General features: G+C 46.4%; 1 protein-coding gene across 3 annotated transcripts in view; it reads right to left on the bottom strand.

The window, feature by feature from the left end:
* Window positions 1-19965, bottom strand: part of KSR2 (kinase suppressor of ras 2) — a 188782-nt gene that overhangs the window by 47782 nt on the left and 121035 nt on the right. For all 3 annotated transcript variants that reach the window (XM_028710438.2, XM_028710439.2, XM_028710440.2), the window contains 5 exons: window positions 17560-17728; window positions 13105-13146; window positions 12019-12082; window positions 2728-2776; window positions 978-1339 (listed from right to left, as the gene is read on the bottom strand). In XM_028710438.2, coding sequence (XP_028566271.2) covers window positions 978-1339; window positions 2728-2776; window positions 12019-12082; window positions 13105-13146; window positions 17560-17728 — 686 coding nt within the window. The remainder of the gene's footprint in view (window positions 1-977; window positions 1340-2727; window positions 2777-12018; window positions 12083-13104; window positions 13147-17559; window positions 17729-19965) is intronic.

The raw sequence follows: 19965 nt of genomic DNA, 5'->3' as shown, positions 1-19965 counted from the left end.
CCCTTTAAAATCCATCATAGCCCTATGGATGAGAATGCAAGAAGAGTCCTGCTGGATCAGGCCAATGCCCCATCTAGTCCAGCATCCTGTTCCCACCATGGCCTACCAGATGCCCCAATGGGATTTCACAAGCAGGACCCAAGCACAAAAGCCCCTCCTGTGATTTCCAGGAACTGGCATTCAGAAGCATTACTACTCACCATTGTGGCAAGTAAACACTGATAGCCTTATCCTCCATGAATTTGTTAGATCCTCTTTTAAAGCCATCCAAGGATGTGACTGTATCTTGTGGCAGTGAATTCCACAGGTTAGCTTCTCCTAGTAACGTTGCCAGTATCCTACCAGGAAATGACTCCTGATGCTTAGCCAGAGTCTGCTTCCCTGAAATTTCCACATTTGGGACTTTATCCAACATTTCCTGTCCGCTAGCACAAGAGTTTAAAGATTGCACAACAAAGGAATCCAATGCTGCGAGGGAGAGCTAATTGTGCAACAGCTGATTCTGGTTGCAAAGTATGTTGCGCAACAATCTTTCTGTTTTCACTTGCACAGCCGATTTTTCCATTCTGTAGCGCAACAGCTGATCCTTGTCGTGCAATCTGCTGCACAACAACAGTGAATGTAACTAGTATTTGCTATGGCTGTTATTTTTAGCCCACAAATGTTATCCAAATTATTATATGATTTACTGCATTGTTAATAATAATAATAACAATTTTTAATAATTTTATTATTTGTACCCAGCCCATCTGGGTTTCCCCAGCCGCTCTTTGACATTTCCCTTTCACTGGAATGCATCAAAACTAATCACGTAATTAATGATCAGCCATAGCAGACAGCAAGAAGAACAGTGCAGGTTTTAGCAGAAGCCAAACTGCAGCGGAATGGAAACAACGCTGATTGCAAGGAATCTGGGACGGGGTGGGAATTGCTGCTTCCTCCCATCCCTAAGGTGGTACTTAAGAGATACGGCTTACCTGGTGATGATAGCCAGGTGGGGAGGGTTCATGCAAGCCCCCATGAACAGTACCACGTTCTCGTGCCGCGTCTGCCTATATGCCATCACTTCCCTCTTGAAGGCTTTCAGCTGGTCCTCGTTATCGCGCTCAATGTCGATCAGGCGGATGGCCACCTCGCCATGCCAGCGGCCGTGAAAGACCTGCCCGAAGCGGCCCTTTCCAATCAGCTCGCCAATCTCCAGCTGCTCAAAGGGGATGTCCCACTCCTGGAGGAAGATGCTGGTCTGGCTGGCCTTGCGGGGGAAGTTGCGGGCAGAGAGGAGAGAGAGGTTCATCTCCTCAAAATCGTCCTCTGATTCTTCATCATTTCCCTGTTCATTCTGGGGGCGGGGAAAACAAGGGAAATTTGTTTTAGTGCAAGTGTAGGTGATATCCACCATTCCTGCACGGGGACGACATTCATCTCTCAATCACCTGATGGCACAGTGATGTCAGGTGACCCACTTTCATCACGTGAGTGTGCATCACTTCAAAACCCTGGCAATCAGCTGACTGTAGGGCATGGAAAAAGCTGTGCACAGGGCTTTACAGGGGGCACAAATCAGTGGACTGGTGGTGCCTGAAACCCCCTTTTGGGACCAGCCTTGTTTTTACCTGCCCTACGCCAGATGTCCCATACAACATCGGTTGTAGGAAATATGGGCATGGCTTGACCAAAACAGCCACATGGGCCAAATGTGCAGCTCTGGTGGGCCTGATTAGGCCCACAATCTGGAGGCCACCCAATGATGTTTTAAAGCAGATATGAGGAACCTTTGGCCCGCCAGCTGTTGTTGAACTCCTATCATCCATGGCCATTGCTCATGATCTATGGGGCTGACGAGAGATGCAGATAAGCAACATCTGGAGGGCCAAAGGGTTTCCCACACCTGTTTTAGAATCTATTTTATCTAGCCGATCCAATGATCCAACACAGCATCAGCTAGCCCTCAAGCTATGGATAACCGACAAGCCCTGAAAAAGGAGGCATGGGTTTGATCCCCATATGGGTGCAAATTCCTGCATTGCAGGGGGTTGAACTAGATGATCCATGAGGTCCCTTTCAACTCTATGATTCTACTCTCTTAAGATGGGCTTGGGTGTCAAATGTGTTGGTGATAGACAACCACAGATCACTACAGGTCAGGTTAGATGGCCCAGAGCATTTTGTGACTGCCAGTGGGCAGGACATCAAGCTGGAAGGAGAGGCAGGCATTGGGTGGGGAAAACCCACAAAAGACCCCCTGACTCCCAGGAATAGAGGGGAGCCCACCACATGATTCTCCTTCCTGTGTGGTGCAGAGTGCTCCTTCACAAGTGACTTCTTGGGAGAGCAGCCACTTGCAAAGGAGCAGGATCGGTGCCTGTGCTGAACACAGGTAGCGTTTCTGCCTGCTGCAAGGCTTTCCTTCGGAAGAGAAGATGCTTGCAAAGGAGCAGCATCAGCACCTCTGTTGAACAGCTGTTCAGCACAGACGCCGATTCTGCCTGCTGCAAGGCTATCCTTTGCAAAGGCACACCTGCAGAATTAAGCCCCCTGCTCTTGGTCAGAAGCGGAGGTGGGAGAGGTGATGCTGTATGTTTAATTAGGTAAAAAATAATAATATGCCTTGCCCTCAAGCTACTTTGGGATCAAATTCAGTGTGGGGTGGGTCACCCTGATTCATGACCCCTGAATTGAGGACATGGGATGGATGGGGTGGTCACCAGTTCCTTGTGTGCATCTTACCTCAGAGGTTGGTTCCACTTCAATTTGAAGTAATGGGTTTCCTTCCAGGCTGCAGAGAAAACCAAATGTTGCAAATTATTAAGACTTGAAAGTTAGAAGCACCAGGAGCACAGGGAAAGCTACCTTCCAGTTCAGCATTCTCAACCCTGACCATCAGTGGGTCTCCAAGCAGGGGACATCCCCAGTCCAACTTGAAGATGCCAGGGGGTTGAGCTTTGGACATTCTGCATGCGAAACAGATGCTCTAAGGGCTGAATTATTCCCACTTGAAAATCAATGGGACCAAACTTGTCAGGAGTAACTAACTTGTCCCGCTGATGTCAACAGGACTGAAGGATGTCTAACTGAGGTTGCATCTGCACCACCATACATTGAATGCAGTATCATACGACTTTAAACAGTCATGCCTTCTCCCAAAGAATCCTGGCAGCTATAATTTATTAAGGGTGCTGAGAGCTGTGAAGAGATGATCCTGCTTTAAATGTACAATGCAGATGGGACCTTGGTCTCCATGGCAAGAGTCATTAAGCTCCCCCAGAATTTTCTTGAATGGGGGGCTAGAGAAGGGTCGCGGGAGATTGCCTCCCTTTGCAAATGAACAAAGGGCTGCAGTTTCTACAGCAAGTCACGTAAAAAGAATTATGGGATGCTGTTCTCTTCTTACGCCCTTCAAACAATCGAATGGGTCACTGCTCAAAGGCTTATAATACGAAGAAGGGAGGAAACACCAACCAAACAACCTTATAGACGAAATTATCCCTGTGTTATAATGCATGTCATCAACGAAGCACAGTTAATTTTGCCGAACAGCAACAATACGTTTGAAGCGCAGTGAAAATATAAATAGATCTGCAGGCCAAAGAGTCATTTCTTGTGAATCAGTTTGATGGGAGGCCAGACCCAATATGAGGTTGGGGCTTATCTCATAATTTCTCTTCCCTCTGCACACTCCCCACCCCCACTAACAGAAAGGCCACTAGTTTTCTGAAATATGACATGTCCGTGATGAGGGTTTTCATCTGAAGTGAAATGATTGTTTGACCCAGCCAGCCATACTGGTGACTGGTGCAACAATTGGAAGATATGCAACAATTTATATAGGTATGGTTGGTTGATTGACAAGCAAATTGTTTGCCATAATGACAGATGGGGTGTCTGTGGTCGAAGGACATTTTTATCTCAAGGAGGACTTCAGGCAGAATGAAACACGTCTCTGTATGCACAGAAGCCACATTCGCACCATACAATCAAAGCACTATGATGCCACTTTTAAACAGCTGTGGCTTCCCCCAAAGGATTCTGGGAGTTGCAGTTTGTTAAGGGTGCTGAGAGTTGTTTGGAGGCCCCCATTGCCCTCTCAGAACTAGTTTTCGCAGTGGTTTAACCTTCAATCCTTCTTCCCAGGGAACTCTAGGAATTGTAGCTCCAGGAAGCAAAGAGAGGCCTCCTAACAACTCTCAGCACCCGTCACAAAACTATAGCTCCCAGGATTCTTTGGAGGAAACCAGGAGTGTTTAAAGAGGTAACCTAGTGCTTTTAATGTAGAATGTGGCCTGAGACACATTACCACCTTTGTCCAAGGATGTAATGAAGACCAGGTCCTGTCTTGTGGGAGGGAGTTCCATAGTTTAAGTATGAACTGCATAAAGAAGAACTTTATTTTGTCTATCCTAAATCTTCCAATGTCCATTTTCATTAGATGTCCCTGAGAGATAGTATTATGAGAGAGGAAGACCATCTTTTCCCTATCCACTTTCTCTACCCCATGCCTAGTTTTATACACCACTATTACTTTGGGTACCTCAAGCATATTGAAACCACTGCCTTGTTTTTGAAAGCCCATTTTGCTTTCAAACTGATTGGCAGTTAACCACCCACATTTGCCATTAGAGGGAAGGCTGAGTTGAACTTCCCCTAACTGAAGATCGTTTGCCCTTGATGTGTCCCAAAACTAGTATCTTACCTCTGTACCCTTCCTTTGGTGTCACTCCTGCAAACAGCAAATGCATTTTTATTTATATTTTAAATGGTGTCATTGCTGCTGTTTTAAGGGGGGGGCATGGTGCATTCCTGACAGTGCACTTTCACTTCAGAGACAAAATCAGGTGATTTAGGAATGCCAAAATGCAGACGGGGAGAATTTTGCAAGCGTCTCCAAATGCGACGTACTAAGAAGCAGGCAAAGTTAGCCACGAAATTGACACTGGCTTGGAGGGAAGAAGATTGAACATGAGCTCCCTAAGAATCACGCTGAGGCCATTTCTAATGTTGATTCCTCAGTCATGTCTCCGGAGTCCTGTTTAGTTCGGAGGGATCTTCAAATTATTGCAAACAAGTGGTATGAGCCACTTGGCTTCACTCCTAGGGAATACACCTAGTTGCCGATTCCATTTTTCACCTGTGTTTTCATTGATTGCCAGCTAATCTCCCCCAGGCCTGGAGCCAGAGATTGCAGTAATAGCCGAGGCGCTGGCAGCACAAAGCTCCTCACCTAACATTATTTCTCCTCCCGGTCCAACTCTCTCCATTTCGTATTTCAGATGAACAGAGAGGGCACCTTTTAATGATGCAACAGCGAGGAGTGAATTTAGAGCCCAGAGATTGTCTTCTTAGACCAATAAAGACTGATGGTGAGAGGTTCCAGGGAGAAACTATTCACTGAGCTTTCATCCTTGTTTGCGGGGCTGGTTAGATGACATCGATCTACAGAGTCACCTAAGAGCAAGAGTTACCCCATAGCTCCCAGTTCAGGAGTGTGTCCACCCCTGTTGTTCAGCCCAGACACTGAGGTCCAGCTCCAAGGGCCTTCTGGCAGTTCCCTCACTGTGAGAGCTTCACTATACAGCTTCTGCAGAATGCTGAAGATGCAACTCTTAACCCTGACATTTGATCCTTGAGCTCTAGGTTTCTAAGACCCACCTTATTTTTGTGGTTGTAAGTTGTTTCAAACTGTTCTTAATATTGCGCTTTAATGTTGCAACCTGCCCTGGGACGGTAGGGTGAAGGGCTGGTAAATAATAAATATAATGCGATAGTGAAGGCAACATATAAAAGTGCATTATGTTAGGGGAAATCGCTTTGCAAAAATATGCAGTATTAGGCAAAACTGCATACAAAATTGGGTACGTTAGGACAAATTCCTACTAGAATGCTGATGAATATTCATGGGGATTTAGAAAAGAAAGGAATCACAAACTAGAATGGAAATGTGGAGAACTGGAGACTGGAAAACTGAAAAGAAGCAAAGTTGACCGATTTGCCCATCCCCAGTTGAGTCTTGATTGAAATTTCAAAAACTAAGCTGAGGCTGAGCCTCCTATAAGGAGAAACGCCGTTGTCTTCAGCTCAGGTGCGGCAGCCATCACAAACAGGTCCCTTTTCCGTCAAGGGTTTCTCAGCAGGGAGAGCGAGCAAGAGCAAAGCCTTCTGGGAGTCATTTGCCTGCAACTTTACACAAACACCTGCAAAGACTGAATTGCCTTCAGTAAGTTTGTGGGGCAGAGCAGGGGGGGGGGAGGCGGGAGAGGAGAGACATTAATTTTTAAAAGCGGGAGCCGACTTTGGCAATTCGTCTGTAAGCCCCGAGTTAGAGCAGCGGAGGATTCTTTAATCTGCTGCGCACAAACAGCTGCCACTCTGAGATCTCGAGCCTCGCAGAGAAGTCAATTACTCCTGCCTAAAAGCCTGGGAGAAGAAGCCTTCCCAGTGGGACTGGCAGGCCGGTCGCTTCCCGCATCACGAGCGCTGTCCCCTGCTCTGCGTTCCCTTCGCTTTGACCTTTGCAATCCTACACAAGCTTATCAAGTTACGAGCAGCGGCCAAAGCCAGGGGCTCCGTGGATCTGCTTCTCAGCCATTTATCATTACTGTTAAGCAAAGGATGGAGTCTGTACATTCCCATGTGGGACCCAAAGGCACAGAGAACTGACACAGGAGATCTGTTCCATTGCATATTTTAATTAGGGAGACTTATATTTCAATGTTGATTGTTTTATTGTGCATATTCATTATCCTTTCTGTCTTGTATTTTATTCTGTGAATCACCCTGAGATCTTATGATGAAGGGCAGTGTGTAAATCTAACTTCTTCACTTTTAATAGCATTGTGGATGTTTGAGGCATTGGTTCTGAGGTTCGAAGCCCCACAGAGCTTGGGACCAGGTTATAAGAACATAACAAAAGCCTGATGGATCAGCCCAATGGTCCATCTATTCCAGCATCCTCTTCTCACAGTGGCCATTCAGATGCCTGTGGAAAACCTGCAAGTGGGACATAAGCGCCACAGCACTCAGAGGCAGAATGCCTTTGGCAGTGGATGGAAAATATATAAAATATTGTCTCTCTCTTTATATACCCAGCCAGTCACCAAGTTGTGCAGGAGAGGGTCTCCTGTGGGTAGCATCTCATCAGGAAATCCATTCTGTGCAACAGAACAACTGGGCCTTTGGAACTCCCTCCCTTTATACATCAGACAGGCACCTCCTCTCCTGTCTTTTTCTTTGCCTTCGCTTTTCAACAACGCTTTGAGTTGTCTGCATCTGTATTGGATCTGAATTTGTTTTTGCATATGAAAACGTTTTAATCGCGTGAGTTCTTTCCCTGCCCCCAAATTGCTGTAAGCTTAAAATGCATTTTAAATGTGTACTTTAGTGCCAATTTCTGTACTTTTCTTTATTTTTTAAAAAAGCCTGCAGATTAACATAGGAATGGAGCCAGATGGATGCATGAGTAAACAAAGACGAAAGTGGCAGGAACCACTTGCTGTAAATTTCAAGAGGGGGAGGGCGCTGTTGAGCTCAGGTCCTGCCTTCGGGCTTCCCATTGGGGCATCTGGTGGCGAGAACTGGGCTATATGGACTCCACCTTGGCCTGATCTGGCAAAGCTCTTCTTAGGAGTGATTCATCCATCCATGAGCACATAATGCAGAGGAAAGCAGAAGTGCGTGTCCAGATTTGCAACTGGAATATAGGAAGCTGCCTTGTACCAGGCAAATCTTTCTAGCTTCTCCTGTTAAGAAAACAGCACACGTTCACAAACTGCTGCACCCCAACTTCAATCAGCTGTGATGCACCTATAGGCTCTTCCTACCAAATAATTAGTAAAGGTAAAGGGACCCTTGACCATTAGGTCCAGTCGTGGCCAATTCTGGGGTTGCGGCGCTCATCTCGCTTTACTGGCCGAGGGAGCCGGCATACAGCTTCTGGGTCATGTGGCCAGCATGACTAAGCCACTTCTGGAGAACCAGAGCAGCGCACGGAAACGCCGGTTACCTTCCCGCCGAAGTGGTACCTATTTATCTACTTGCACTTTGACGTGCTTTTGAACTGCTAGGTTGGCAGGAGCAGGGACCGAGAAATGGGAGCTCACCCTGTCGCGGGGATTCGAACCACTGACCTTCTGGTTGGCAAGTCCTAGGCTCTGTGGTTTAACCCACAGTGCCACCCACGTCCCAGACCAAATAATTACTAATGTTTTAAAACAGGGGCTATTGGGGGGGCAAGTGGACACTGCCTTGCCATAAGGGCACAGGAAGTGTCTGCTGGGTCAGGCCAACAGCTCATCTAGTCCAGCCTCCTGCTCTCACAGTGAATAAGCAGATGCCCATTGTGGGAAACCAGCAAGCAGGATTCGAGCAAAAGAACAACAATCTCCTCTCCTGCAGTTTCCAGCATCTGGGGGCAGAGCATAGTCTTCATGGCTAGCATCCATCAATAGCCCTCTCTTTCATGATTTTGTCCAATCCTCTTTTAAAGGAGCGTCTCCACCCGCATCGTTCTGCCCGGACACTGAGGTCTAATGCCGAGGGCCTTCTGGCGGTTCCCTCCCTGCGAGAAGCCAAGTTACAGGGAATGAGACAGAGGGCCTTTTCGGTAGTGGCACCCGCCCTGTGGAACACCCTCCCACCAGATGTCAAAGAGAAAAACAACTACCGGGCTTTTAGAAGACATCTGAAGGCAGCTCTGTGTAGGGAAGCTTTTAATGTTTAATAGACTATTGTATTTTAATATTCTGTTGGAAGCCGCCCAGAGTGGCTGGGGAAACCCAACCAGATGGGCGGGGTATAAATATTTTTATTATTATTATTATTATTATTATTATTATTATTATTATTATTAAGCCATCCAAGTTGGTAGCCATCACTGCCTCCTGCAGGAGGGAGTTCCACAGTTTAACTATGTGATGTGCAAAGAAGTACTTTCTTTTCTCTGCCCTGAATCTTGCAACATTTGGTGTCATTGAATGTCGACAAGTTCTAGTGTTGCGAGAGAGGGGCGAAAAACTTTTCCCTTTCTCCATGCCTCAGTCAGTCAGTCAGCCTGCCTGCTGTCCTCCTTCTGACTTTGGGCAGCCCTAGCTGTCAGCTTCCTCTCCCTTGGTCTGAGTTTTGTCCTTGTAGAACTCAGCAGGGAGGAAGACTGGGTGGCTCTGCCTGTCATGGGCTCTGTCGCCACCTACTGTTGGCCTCCTTGCCTTCTGCCCTTCCAGTCAGCCCCCATGGGAACAAGCCACCACTAGCCAGAGGGTGAACAGACAGGAGATGGAGATCTTTGGGTCATTTGCAACAGAACAGCAAATGGTTTCTGACTCTGAAGTTTTTGAGAGCAACAAGAGCATAGTAACTCTTCCCGCCTAATTTAGGGGGCTAAAATGAAAAAAGCTAATCAGGCGTGTTCTTCTTGTGTGAAAGGACTGTTAGGCCAGTTAAATTATGTAGGGATGGGGAAGAAATCTGATTCGGTTTGAATTTAAAGCACAATATCTATCAAATTTTCTCTTTTCAAAATAGTACAGGAACTGAAACACAGCCTCCTTCGAAATTCGGGCTTACCCAAATTTCATGGCACAGTTTTCCAACCAACCAAAGTTTACAGAAATTCACATTTGAAGTGGATATGTGCATAAAAATGAATATATTAGCGAAAATAACACACGAAACAGTCATTATATTAGGAGAAAATGTTTGCAAAAGTGTATGAGCCTCAGCCAAAACTCCTTGCAAAAATGTGTCTGTTAGGAGAAATACACACTGAATTGTTGAAAGGTTGTTGTTTTGGGATTTTTTTAAAAGGCAAATTGCTGCAGAAATGTGGAGAAGTGAAGTTAAGATTGGGAAAATAAGAACCAAGAATGACAGATCCTTCCACTCCTAGTCACTAGAAGCAAATCTCTGAGCTCAGGATGTGATCAGAGGCACCTATTCTTTCATTCTGCCTGGTTGTCTCTGGCACCTGACTGTGGCTGGCAGATCATGGGGTTCTGGTGGAAAAAACAAACTAGATCTGACAAGAAGTCTGCCTGCCCCTGCTTTGAAACTCTCTCTGCTCCGGGCTCATTTTCTCCCAGCTCCGTTCTGTCCACCTGCAGCTTCCCCTTCACAGTTCTGATGAGTGAGAATCTTGTACGGGTGTGCACCTTATTAGTTTGAAACCCGTCTCCCTTTTCCTGTTGTTCTCCTGTCTTTTGTCCTTTCAGTGGTGAGCCTTCCTTAACAAGTGACAGCTCTGTTTCCTTTATTTCTACAGCCCTTCACATTCACCATAAGCAAGCCTGAAGGTGAAGTCAGCAGCCTCTGTTTTACCAGGAAGTGAAATTTGCACAGCACAATGTAGAAGCACAGCTCTTTCCCAGGCAGCGCAACTGAGAGAAGCACCTCTTGCCCAGCACAACTTAGATCTATGCCATATTTACCCAAATCTAATGCTCACCATTTTGGGGCCAAATTACGTTGCGAAAATTAAGGTGTGCATTAGATTCGATGGCACATTTACACTCACCAGCAAATGCTCTTTTTTGTTTGTTTCATGGTTCTAAAAATTGAGGTGCTCATTAGTTTCAATGGCACATTAGACTTGAGTAAATACGGTAGCTCTTGCCCAGAACAATGTATTGCTTCTTTATTTCATCCCTTCATTGTAAAACACACACACACACACACACACACACACACACCCTCAAAGTGGTTTACAAAAGATAAAACCGTAAAATCAAGAAGAAATCACAACCATACTTTAAAACATACAAAAGTTAATATGCTAAAACAGATTAAAATTACTTCCACTTTCTAAGCATAGAGATATAGCTATTGCCCACTATAACTTAGAGACATAGCTTGTCTTCCCGAAGAGCAACTGTAAGGTAACACTGATGTGTCTAAGTCAGGGACGGAGCTAACTCCAAGCCTGGAGCCTGAACTGATCCTCCAAGCAATTTTTTTTTAATTGCTCTCTGATGCAAGTTTCCCCCTCTGTGGTTGTCAGGTTGATCAACTGAGGAGCAGAGAACAGGTGATAGCTTGCTCCTCAGTGGATCTGCACCGGTCCGCTGAGAAAGAGGGTCTGTGTACACATGACTGGGTGTGTGAGCGAACGGTGGCTGCACCCACTTCTGGCCATACTGGCCTGTGGAGGTTTGGTCAAGGATGCATACAGCCCCCGGGGCCAAAAAAAGTTAGCTACTCCTGGTCACAGCGGTTAATACATGGGAGATCTCCTTTGAGAGAGTCAACATCAAAACACGTTGGGAAAACTGCCTTATATGATTGGATTGTATCCTGTGGTCTCTCTTGCACTGGCAGAAAGCTCTTCGGTCCAGCTGAGACTTGCATCAGCGGAAGGGGAAAGGGGACAACATTTGCAATTCTCCTAGAGTCCCCTGGGCTACATCCCATGTTGTCCAAAAGGTCTCTCAACTTTCTCATAGATTCATTGAGTTGGAACGTGGAAGGGACCACAAAGGTCATCTTGTCCAATCCCCTGCAATGCAAGAATCCTGCCCACAGCTGTCCCTGTGTGGGCTTGAACCACCGCCATTCTGGTTAGCAACCAGACTCATGGTACCGCAGACTCTCTCCTCTGGGGCAGAACTGAGGCATGGGGAGGGGGGGCTAACGGAACTATCTGCTGGTCCAACGAGCCTTCCATCAGCACACCATGGGAAACAGCCCATTGGCACACAGCTCGGTTGGCAAGAACATCAGACTCTTAATTTAAGGATCGTGGGTTCAAGCCCCACATTGGGGGGAAAGATTCCTTCAAACTCTACAATCCTATGATTTTATGAAATTACTTCACCATATTAAAAAGACATTCATGTGACCCACTGCCCTGGCTTTCCTGTACGATTTCTTCATCTTCCCCTCCCCAGCGTAAATCTGACTCTCCTTGGAGGGCATTCCCGATCCAGATTCCAGATCTATTACAATACCTACTAGGGAGAGGCAGGTTCTTCCGAGGAGAGGTCTCAATGGAGGTGGGCTTCAGAATAAGAGCAGAAATTCATGAGGACTACTCACATTGGGTTAGCATTCACTGGATGGAGGATGACTTGGGGCGCTCGGGTGGGCGTCTCGGGCACATCTGAAAGCAAAACAGGAACCTGGTTCAGAACAGGGAAAGATCGCACGTGCAATTCACATACTTAGCAGTGCCCACAACATGTTTGCATAGCAAGCATCCTGCTGGCATATGTGACAAGAGGGCCAGTGTGGTGTAATGGTTAGAGTGCCAGACCAAAAAGGGTAAAAAAAGTGCCAGACTAAGACTTAGGAGACCATGGTTCGAATTCTCACTCAGTCATGAAGCTCACTTTGGGTGACCTTGAGCCAGTGACTATCTCTCAGCATAAACCTACACCAAAAGGTTGTTGAGAGGATAAAACAAGGAGGGGAGAACCAAGTACTCTGCCTTGAGCTCCTTGAGGTAAAAGGTGTGATATAAATGGGGGAAAAAAAAGGTTGCAGTTTTGAGGTAGAGGAGAATGAAATCATCACTATGAGTGTGCACCAGATTTGGCTGAGTCTAAAGCCGAATTGGGAATATTCAGAAGGATTGGTCAGGGTGAGTTGAGACAGCCCCAGAAATTTGGAGAGAATTGGATTTCAAAGGCTGGCTGAGTTCCAACTGAGGGGGCTCTTCTTATGTTCTTAATGCAAATGTAAAATTCCTTGTCGGTTGTTTTAGTTTTAGAATTTAAAATTTGACTAAAAACCGTGTGCCTTTGACCAAGATTACCCCCAATCCCCAAAGATGCTCTGATCAAGATGCTGTTCCAACTTTTAAATACCTGCTGAAAGCTTTTCTATGCAGGCAACTAAGTTAATGATGGCTGGTTTTATCTTTTCGTGTCGTTTTTATTGCATGGTTTTATGTACAGTTGTTGTGCAGTGCTTTGGTTGTTTTTTTTTAATGAACAGCGGTATACAAATATTACAAAAAAACACACAGATGGAATTGCCTTTAAACATGAACTGAGTTGAGTTTCCCATCTCTACAGGGTATGAAATTGAATGTGTGGGGGAAACTGGCCACGTGTCAGATGAAGATGGGTTTTTGCGCAGGAGATGCCCCTGGGAGGCTGAAGCCGTTCTTGAGAAACTTACCTGGGAAGATGAATTGCTGCTTGTATTTGTAGTAATGAGAAGCTGTAAAGGAGAACAAGGATAGCTTAGGAAAGGTAAGTAGTCAGAGAGCACCAGTGCACCTCTGAGAAATCAGACAGGAATGAGGCTTGTGAAACATCACCCAACAACCTCCCCCCAAAATAATTGCTTGCTTTGTATTTGTGCTCCCAGAGGATGCAGAAATGGCCATCAACCTAGATGGCTGATCTTCTCTGGGCTGAATGTTTAAGGAGACTCAGAAAGGAATCTTTTGGTGGGGCAGTGCCCCCTTTGCCCCAATGGACCAGCCCTCAACAGAGTAGACGGTGTGAAGGAACTGGACTCTTTTTTTTTTTTTCCTTCTTCTTTTTTCTTTTAAAAAGAAATCTTGGATATCATTTGTTTTGGGAATCACGGGGTGAACCTGGGTTCCTGAAGCAAACCCATGTCTGGCAGGTACGCAGATCAGGAGGTGTCAAAATGAGGGTGTAATGTGTGGCTTGTGGGCAGTCTAGTCTGTAGAGTAGATTAAGGCAAAAGTGGACCTTTTTCTGCTGTCTGTGGGCTGAGATATAAAAGCAGCTCAGGGACAGAGGAGGAGAAGCTGCTTCCTGGGAGGCCGACTAAAGACGTCCCTGGGGAGAGTGCTGATAAAGAGGAAGATTCCATGCTCCAGTTCCTGGGCTTCCCTTCAGGTGTAAACAGTTCGCTTCCGTTTTGCAACACATCATTGCTTTTGCGTGGTTTTGTGTTGTCACCATTGCTGCTGCATTTTCTACATTTTGCAAAGGCCTGGGGTGGGTCTCTAGGTTTACTCTGCCCACCAAGGAAATGGTTGTATGGAGGTTTAGTTAGTTATTTACTGCTTCTGTCCACTATATTTCTGTTCTAGAACAAAACTGTTTTTGTACTACGTGTCTCAGTGCCGTGGGCTGTCAAGACAGGACATAATATTTTCTCCTGTTATCTGATGAGAGAGAGAGAGTACGTACACACACACACACACGTGTATGACCAAGCTGCATTTTTGCAATGGCAAGCAAATGAAATTGGAGTGAGTACTTCGAATCAAATATCAGTGGGTTGTAAAGGTGATTCATTGGTTTAAGCTAAATTTAAGAGTAATTCCAGGACATTTAGAGGATTTGCTTTAACCTTGCCCTTATTTTAAATGGGAAGTGCATTTGCTCATGTTTTGTGTCTGTCTTAATAGACATTTTATTGTATTATTTGCAATGGCCTATGGCTACTAAGCAATAAAGATTGATCATGCACTGAAAACAAGGAGGGAAATGCCCAGCCACGCTAGTGATACAAAACAAAATGGTTCAGCTCCAGCAAGCCACTTTGGAGGCATCTTGAATACTACTCAAAGTAAATAAATGCCATCAAATGGACAAATAAATATAGCCTCTTTAACAAACTTCCACTATTAGCAGAATCTAGGGCTATGCTTTTAAAAATTCTAATTCCATCTGTAAAATGGATCCATTCAAATTTTCAGTTGCCCCAGGCTGTGAAAATTCCAGCTGGGTAGCCGAGATCCAGGGACTCTACTGTAAAAATGGGTTGGGCTCTCATTAGTAGCACAGAATGTCTTTGGAGGACAGAGGCACAATGCATCAAAAGAAACACTTGTGCAAAGGTTGGCTTTGAGAGGGAATTAGGCAAATGCACAGAGGAGAAGGCTACTAGGGGAAGCCAGGAGTCTAAAAGCTTGTCCATATATAGCACTCAAAAGTTGACGCATTTGGGTAGGGCAAGGATGGGGAATATGCCGTCTGACAGATGTTATTGGACCCCAGCTCCCATCCTCCCTCACCACTGGACATGCTGGCTGAGTCCATCAACATCTGGAGGGTCACAGATTCCCCATCCCTGGGTTAGGGAGTCACGAGCCAACAGCACAAATGACACCAGCACCCAGAAAATCATCACTCTCTCTGCACAAATAAATTCCATTCACTTTCTATTGCTCCTCTTCTCATGAGATCGAGCTGATTTCGCCAAGCTTCCCTGTTCCCCTCTGCATCAACAACTCATTCTAACCAGCTGCCCAATCCCCTGCACATTTCTGCTGATAAGTAAGTGTGCACAGGGCCACCAGTTGTCGGCCGATCTCAACATCAGCTGCCAAGTGAAACCAGTTTTTGTTTAAGCAGGAGTTTGGCCTGTTGAGCTGATTTGGTTAAGTTCCACTACTCTGTGTTTTAATGAGTCCTCGGCTGAATGCTTTGGCCCAGACTTTCTCATCACTTTCAGTGGAGGAATGAAAATGCCCCCCTGGAGTTGGCCAAGAGTGATTAATTTTCACTTGGGGATGGCGGCTTGTCACTCATTTAGATGAGGCAGCAGAGGGCTTTCTAATTTTCTATTCTTTCTCTGCCTTCTCAACTTCACCTGTCGTCTGTTGGTTACACTTTCGGGCTAGTCTGGAGAGAGCTGAACCACGAGTCCAGATTCAGATGACAAGCTAAGACAAACGATGGCGCTCAGCACAGCACAACAGCAAAATGGCAAGGGAGCAACAAGGCAGCTGCAATCTCCCTGGAAGTCCCCATGTTTGCACTAAGCAATGGTTTAGTGTGACATTCAATACAAGTCTGTCTGGATCTGTGGTTCAACTGGAACTGTCCGGGGTGCTGACTGCTTTGTCTGCCTTTTTTGGAACTCATCCTCTACTTTGCCCTACTTTGCTGACCTGCACCTATCCTCTGCCTTGTTTGACTGATTCCACAAGAATTTAACCTCTGCTTTGCTTGACCATGTTCACTGGAATCTGACATCCCCTAGAACCTAACCTCTGCTAGATCCAATGCCGCTTGCTGGATCCTGAACTGTGAAAGGTGGGATGTGATTTGTCATTCTGCAAATCTGTACCTGGAACTTGCCCCCACTTTGGCTAAAACACACACATCTGGCCAGGAGCTGTCTGGGACAGAAGAAGCCTGTAAATGCCAATCCAATTCTGAATTGGCCCATTTGGTATTGAATTTCTCAGTATGATGCTCAGCTATATTACAAATTAAGTATTTCTTGAAGAAGCTCATAAATATCAATTCAATTCTAATCAGACTGGAGTGAGTTTGCCCATCATCAGTTGTAGTCAAATGAATTGGCCACAGCCGGTCAACAATCCCCCACTCCTCTGAGCTGAGAATCTCAGGTGTAAATGTAAATGCAGGTAATTCAATCTGTCTTTCTAAGCCTCGCCTTCAGACGCAGCCAGCCCTGTCTGAAAATGGATGACTGTCTGGGGTCTTTCGAGGACACCCAAATGGGTTTGATAGTGTGCTGTTCCTAGAGTTTCTTCTCTAGCTGATGAAAAATGGTTGCCTTACTTCCCATAATCATTTTTCTTAAGGGCCATGCATGCATTTTGCCATGTTGTCTGACTGTAGAGGGACCTCTTGAAACAAGAGTGATGGAAGGAACTGTTCTCATCAGTGTGGAGGAAGGAGGAAGAACCATGATGGGCCAAGATGAATGGCAGGCACCAACAGATTTGCACTGTCAATGATCTACCTCTGTGTAGTGATCAGAGAGGGACAAGAGAGGTCTTGCTGTTTTGAAGGAAAGGTAGAGAGCTGCCTTGTTGCAAGCCGAACCATTGGTCCATCTAGCTCAGCATTATCTACACCAGGGATGGGGAACACTTTTCATCCCAAGGACCGCACTGGTGGGCAAGGCCAGGAGCAAAAGGGAGGGCAATAAATGCAAATATTACCTTTGTACAGTAGGGTAGTACCTATGCACACCCATCTAACCCTTTCTATCCTCCATGCAGGAAAGCAAGAAAGATGATCAGAGTTCAAGGACACATTCCGAAAAAACACTCAAGACAGGTGTGAAGCAAGGCTGCTGGTGGGTGTGGCCTGTGGAGAAGAGGTGTGGCCTGGGAAGAATTCCGTAGGCCAGCTAGAGAGGCCTGGAGGGCCACTTTTGGTCCCTAGGCCTCAGGTTCCCCATCTCTGATCTAAGTCAGTATTGTCTACTCTAAGGATGGAGGAAATCTGTGTGTGTATCTATGCAACAGATAGGAACATAGGAAACTTATACCAAGTCAGGCCACTAATCCATCTAGCTCAGTAGTGTCTACACTGACTGGCAGCAGCTCTCCAAAATTTCAGGCAAGAGTCTCTACGCAATCCTACCTGAAGATGCTAGGGACTGAACATGGGACCTTCTGCTTGCAAGGCGGACGTTCTAACCCTGAGCTATGGCATGATGTGCTGTTGATTTCCCTGTGATCCTACAATGCTTATATATCTCTTATAAACTGAAATGCATCCACTGGTGTCCTCTGCTCAAGTATTTAAAAATGAAACCTTCCCAAACAGATCCGTAGCCTCCCGGGGTCTTGTTTGGTCAATGTGCAGGGGCAAATTAAGAACCTCACTTTCAGGGATGTGGACAGGCAGCTCCTGCAGTTCAGAGCAAAAGCTCAGGACGTACCTGGCAAGTTGAACTGCTTCTGCTGCCGCGTGCACTGCGGGGAGGGGTGCAGGGGAGATGGCGGTGTGGCACTGGGCGGCAGAGGCGGAGCTGGTGAGGAGGGCGTGGATGACGTCGTCGAGGAGGGGTTGCTGCTGGAATCAGGCTGGTAGGGCACCGGAATGTGGTCCTGCGGGAAGAGGAAGAACAGACCAGTGAGAGTGCAACTGGTGAGTGTCCATGCATAGAGCTCTTGCCACACAAGATGGGATTCTGGACCAATAACTGAAGTGACTAGTAGCTGAACACTGAGCGGGGAAAGATTCTCAGCAGTGCAGCAAAGCACCAGCTTGAGCTTGGGAACAATCCCCTCCCATAGGCAGCCGAGTAAGCATCAAACATTGGGGGTGAGGAGGAGTGGCTGGGGGGAAGAAACAGCCTCCTGTTCCCCGCAGAGAAATCACAAGTCAGCTCAAGTTACTCTCCATTGATTATTCCTCATGGGCCATTTAACTTTACGGAGACAACAGAGGGCACTTCAGGGTAAGCAGACAGATGGGATTTTTGTACAATGCTGCACATTCTTATTGCGGCTCTGCAGGGACTGCAGGCCCCCCCAGAAATAGGCTTGAGGCTGTCAATGGAGAGCAGCTCCTTGTAACACAGGGAAAGGAAGACATGGGGAACACGTAGAGCAAGGGCTGGCAACAAGGTGCCCATGGGTGCCAATGTGCCTGCTGGCACCCACTGCCAGAGGTCTCAATACACACCTCCTTGAAAATTGGCAATGCACCAAAGACTGCTGTTTGTGCTCAGCTCAGTACTGACTCACTGAACTCACCTCCTTAAACATGCCCGCATTTCATCGGATGCCTGGATTGAACACCCTCCCTCCCTTCCGTTCTGAGCAGAGGAGAGGTCCAAGCAGTTTCTCTCTGTGAGCCACAGCAGCCAGCTCTGGGCTTATATCACATACTTGACAAAACATGGGCTACTTCTGATTCAGAGGACATGTCATCCACAGCGGAAACTGGTCCATTAGGGTGAATGGAGCACTGCCCCACCAACCTCGGTCCTGATTCTTCCAATCCCACCTGCCTTCTTAATTACAACCAATCCAGGGCGTAGCCCTGGCCACCAGTTTCCTCCTCCTTAAGAATGAGTGTTGCCCCTTGTGCAACTCAGTAGGGAGGAGAATTGGGACGAAACTAGAATTAGATGGCCATCATAGATTCCGGCTCTGCTTATCATTTGCTCTAGCGCCACCTACTGTTGGCCTCTCCTGCCTTCTGCCCTACCAAACGACACCAGTCATTCCTGAAGTACGCATAAAAAGGTAATAGTAAAGGACCCCTGACAGTTAAGTCCAGTCGCGAATGACTCTGGGGTTGCGGCGCTCATCTCGCTTTACTGGCCGAGGGAGCCGGCGTTTGTCTGCAGACAGATTTTCCAGGTCATGTGGCCAGCATGACTAAGCTGCTTTTGGTGAAACCAGAGCAGTGCACGGAAACACCATTTACCTCCCCATCGGAGCAATACCTATTTATCTACTTGCATGTTGATGTGCTTTCAAACTACTAGGTTGGCTGGAGCTGGGACCGAGCAACAGGAGCTCACCCGGTCGCGGGGATTCGAACCGCCAACCTTCCGATTGGCAAGCCCTAGGCTCAGTGGTTTAGACCACAGCACCACCCGCGTCCCATACATACATGCATGTACGCATACAAATGGCAGCTCAAATGACACCTGAATAAATTGGCTTTCCCTCTTTTGCTGACCCACACTAGTGAAATCAAGTTACTAATCTGTGGCCATACAATCGCTTTCACACCAGTCCTCTTGCTCGCTGTTTTCTGCTGGGCCTGGGGGAGGGAGCAGGGAGGGCACAGCAGGCAATGAAAAATGTGCTTTCTTGTATTCAACTTGTAATGAAAATGCTAATGCAATGAACCTAGATTTGGATGGCGTCTAAGAGAGACTAAATTTTGCCTCTCATATGTTGAACTTTGCTCTTCATCAAGTTCTGAAAAGCAAAGGACCTCGTGGGAGAACATCCACAGAAAATGCCAAACAAAACAGGATTGCACCTCTTGAAATTAATGGATCTCAAATTAGTCGTCTCCATACATTTCAATAGCTGTGCTCTGAGTGGGGCAAACGTTTGCATATGATTGCTTGTTTAAATTTTCAAATACATTCATTTCTAAATCTTTAACGCATTTTAGAAATTAAAGGGAGAATTTCAAATTTAGCCAAAAAGTTGGGTTGGGAGGTGGGATAAAAGCACACTGGCAGAATGCAAATATATGCAAATTAATGATAATGACACCAGGTCCTCACCAAATCACCTTAGGCTATGTCATAAATATATCAACTTAGACTATATCATAAATGACTGCTTCCCTCCTCACTCCTTTCAGAATCCAT

This window comes from Podarcis muralis, chromosome 16 (assembly GCF_964188315.1).
Source record: "Podarcis muralis chromosome 16, rPodMur119.hap1.1, whole genome shotgun sequence".
Taxonomy (NCBI): Eukaryota; Metazoa; Chordata; class Lepidosauria; order Squamata; family Lacertidae; genus Podarcis; species Podarcis muralis.
The sequence above is the reverse complement of the archived record's forward strand: the minus strand, read 5'-3'. Positions and strand labels throughout refer to the sequence as shown.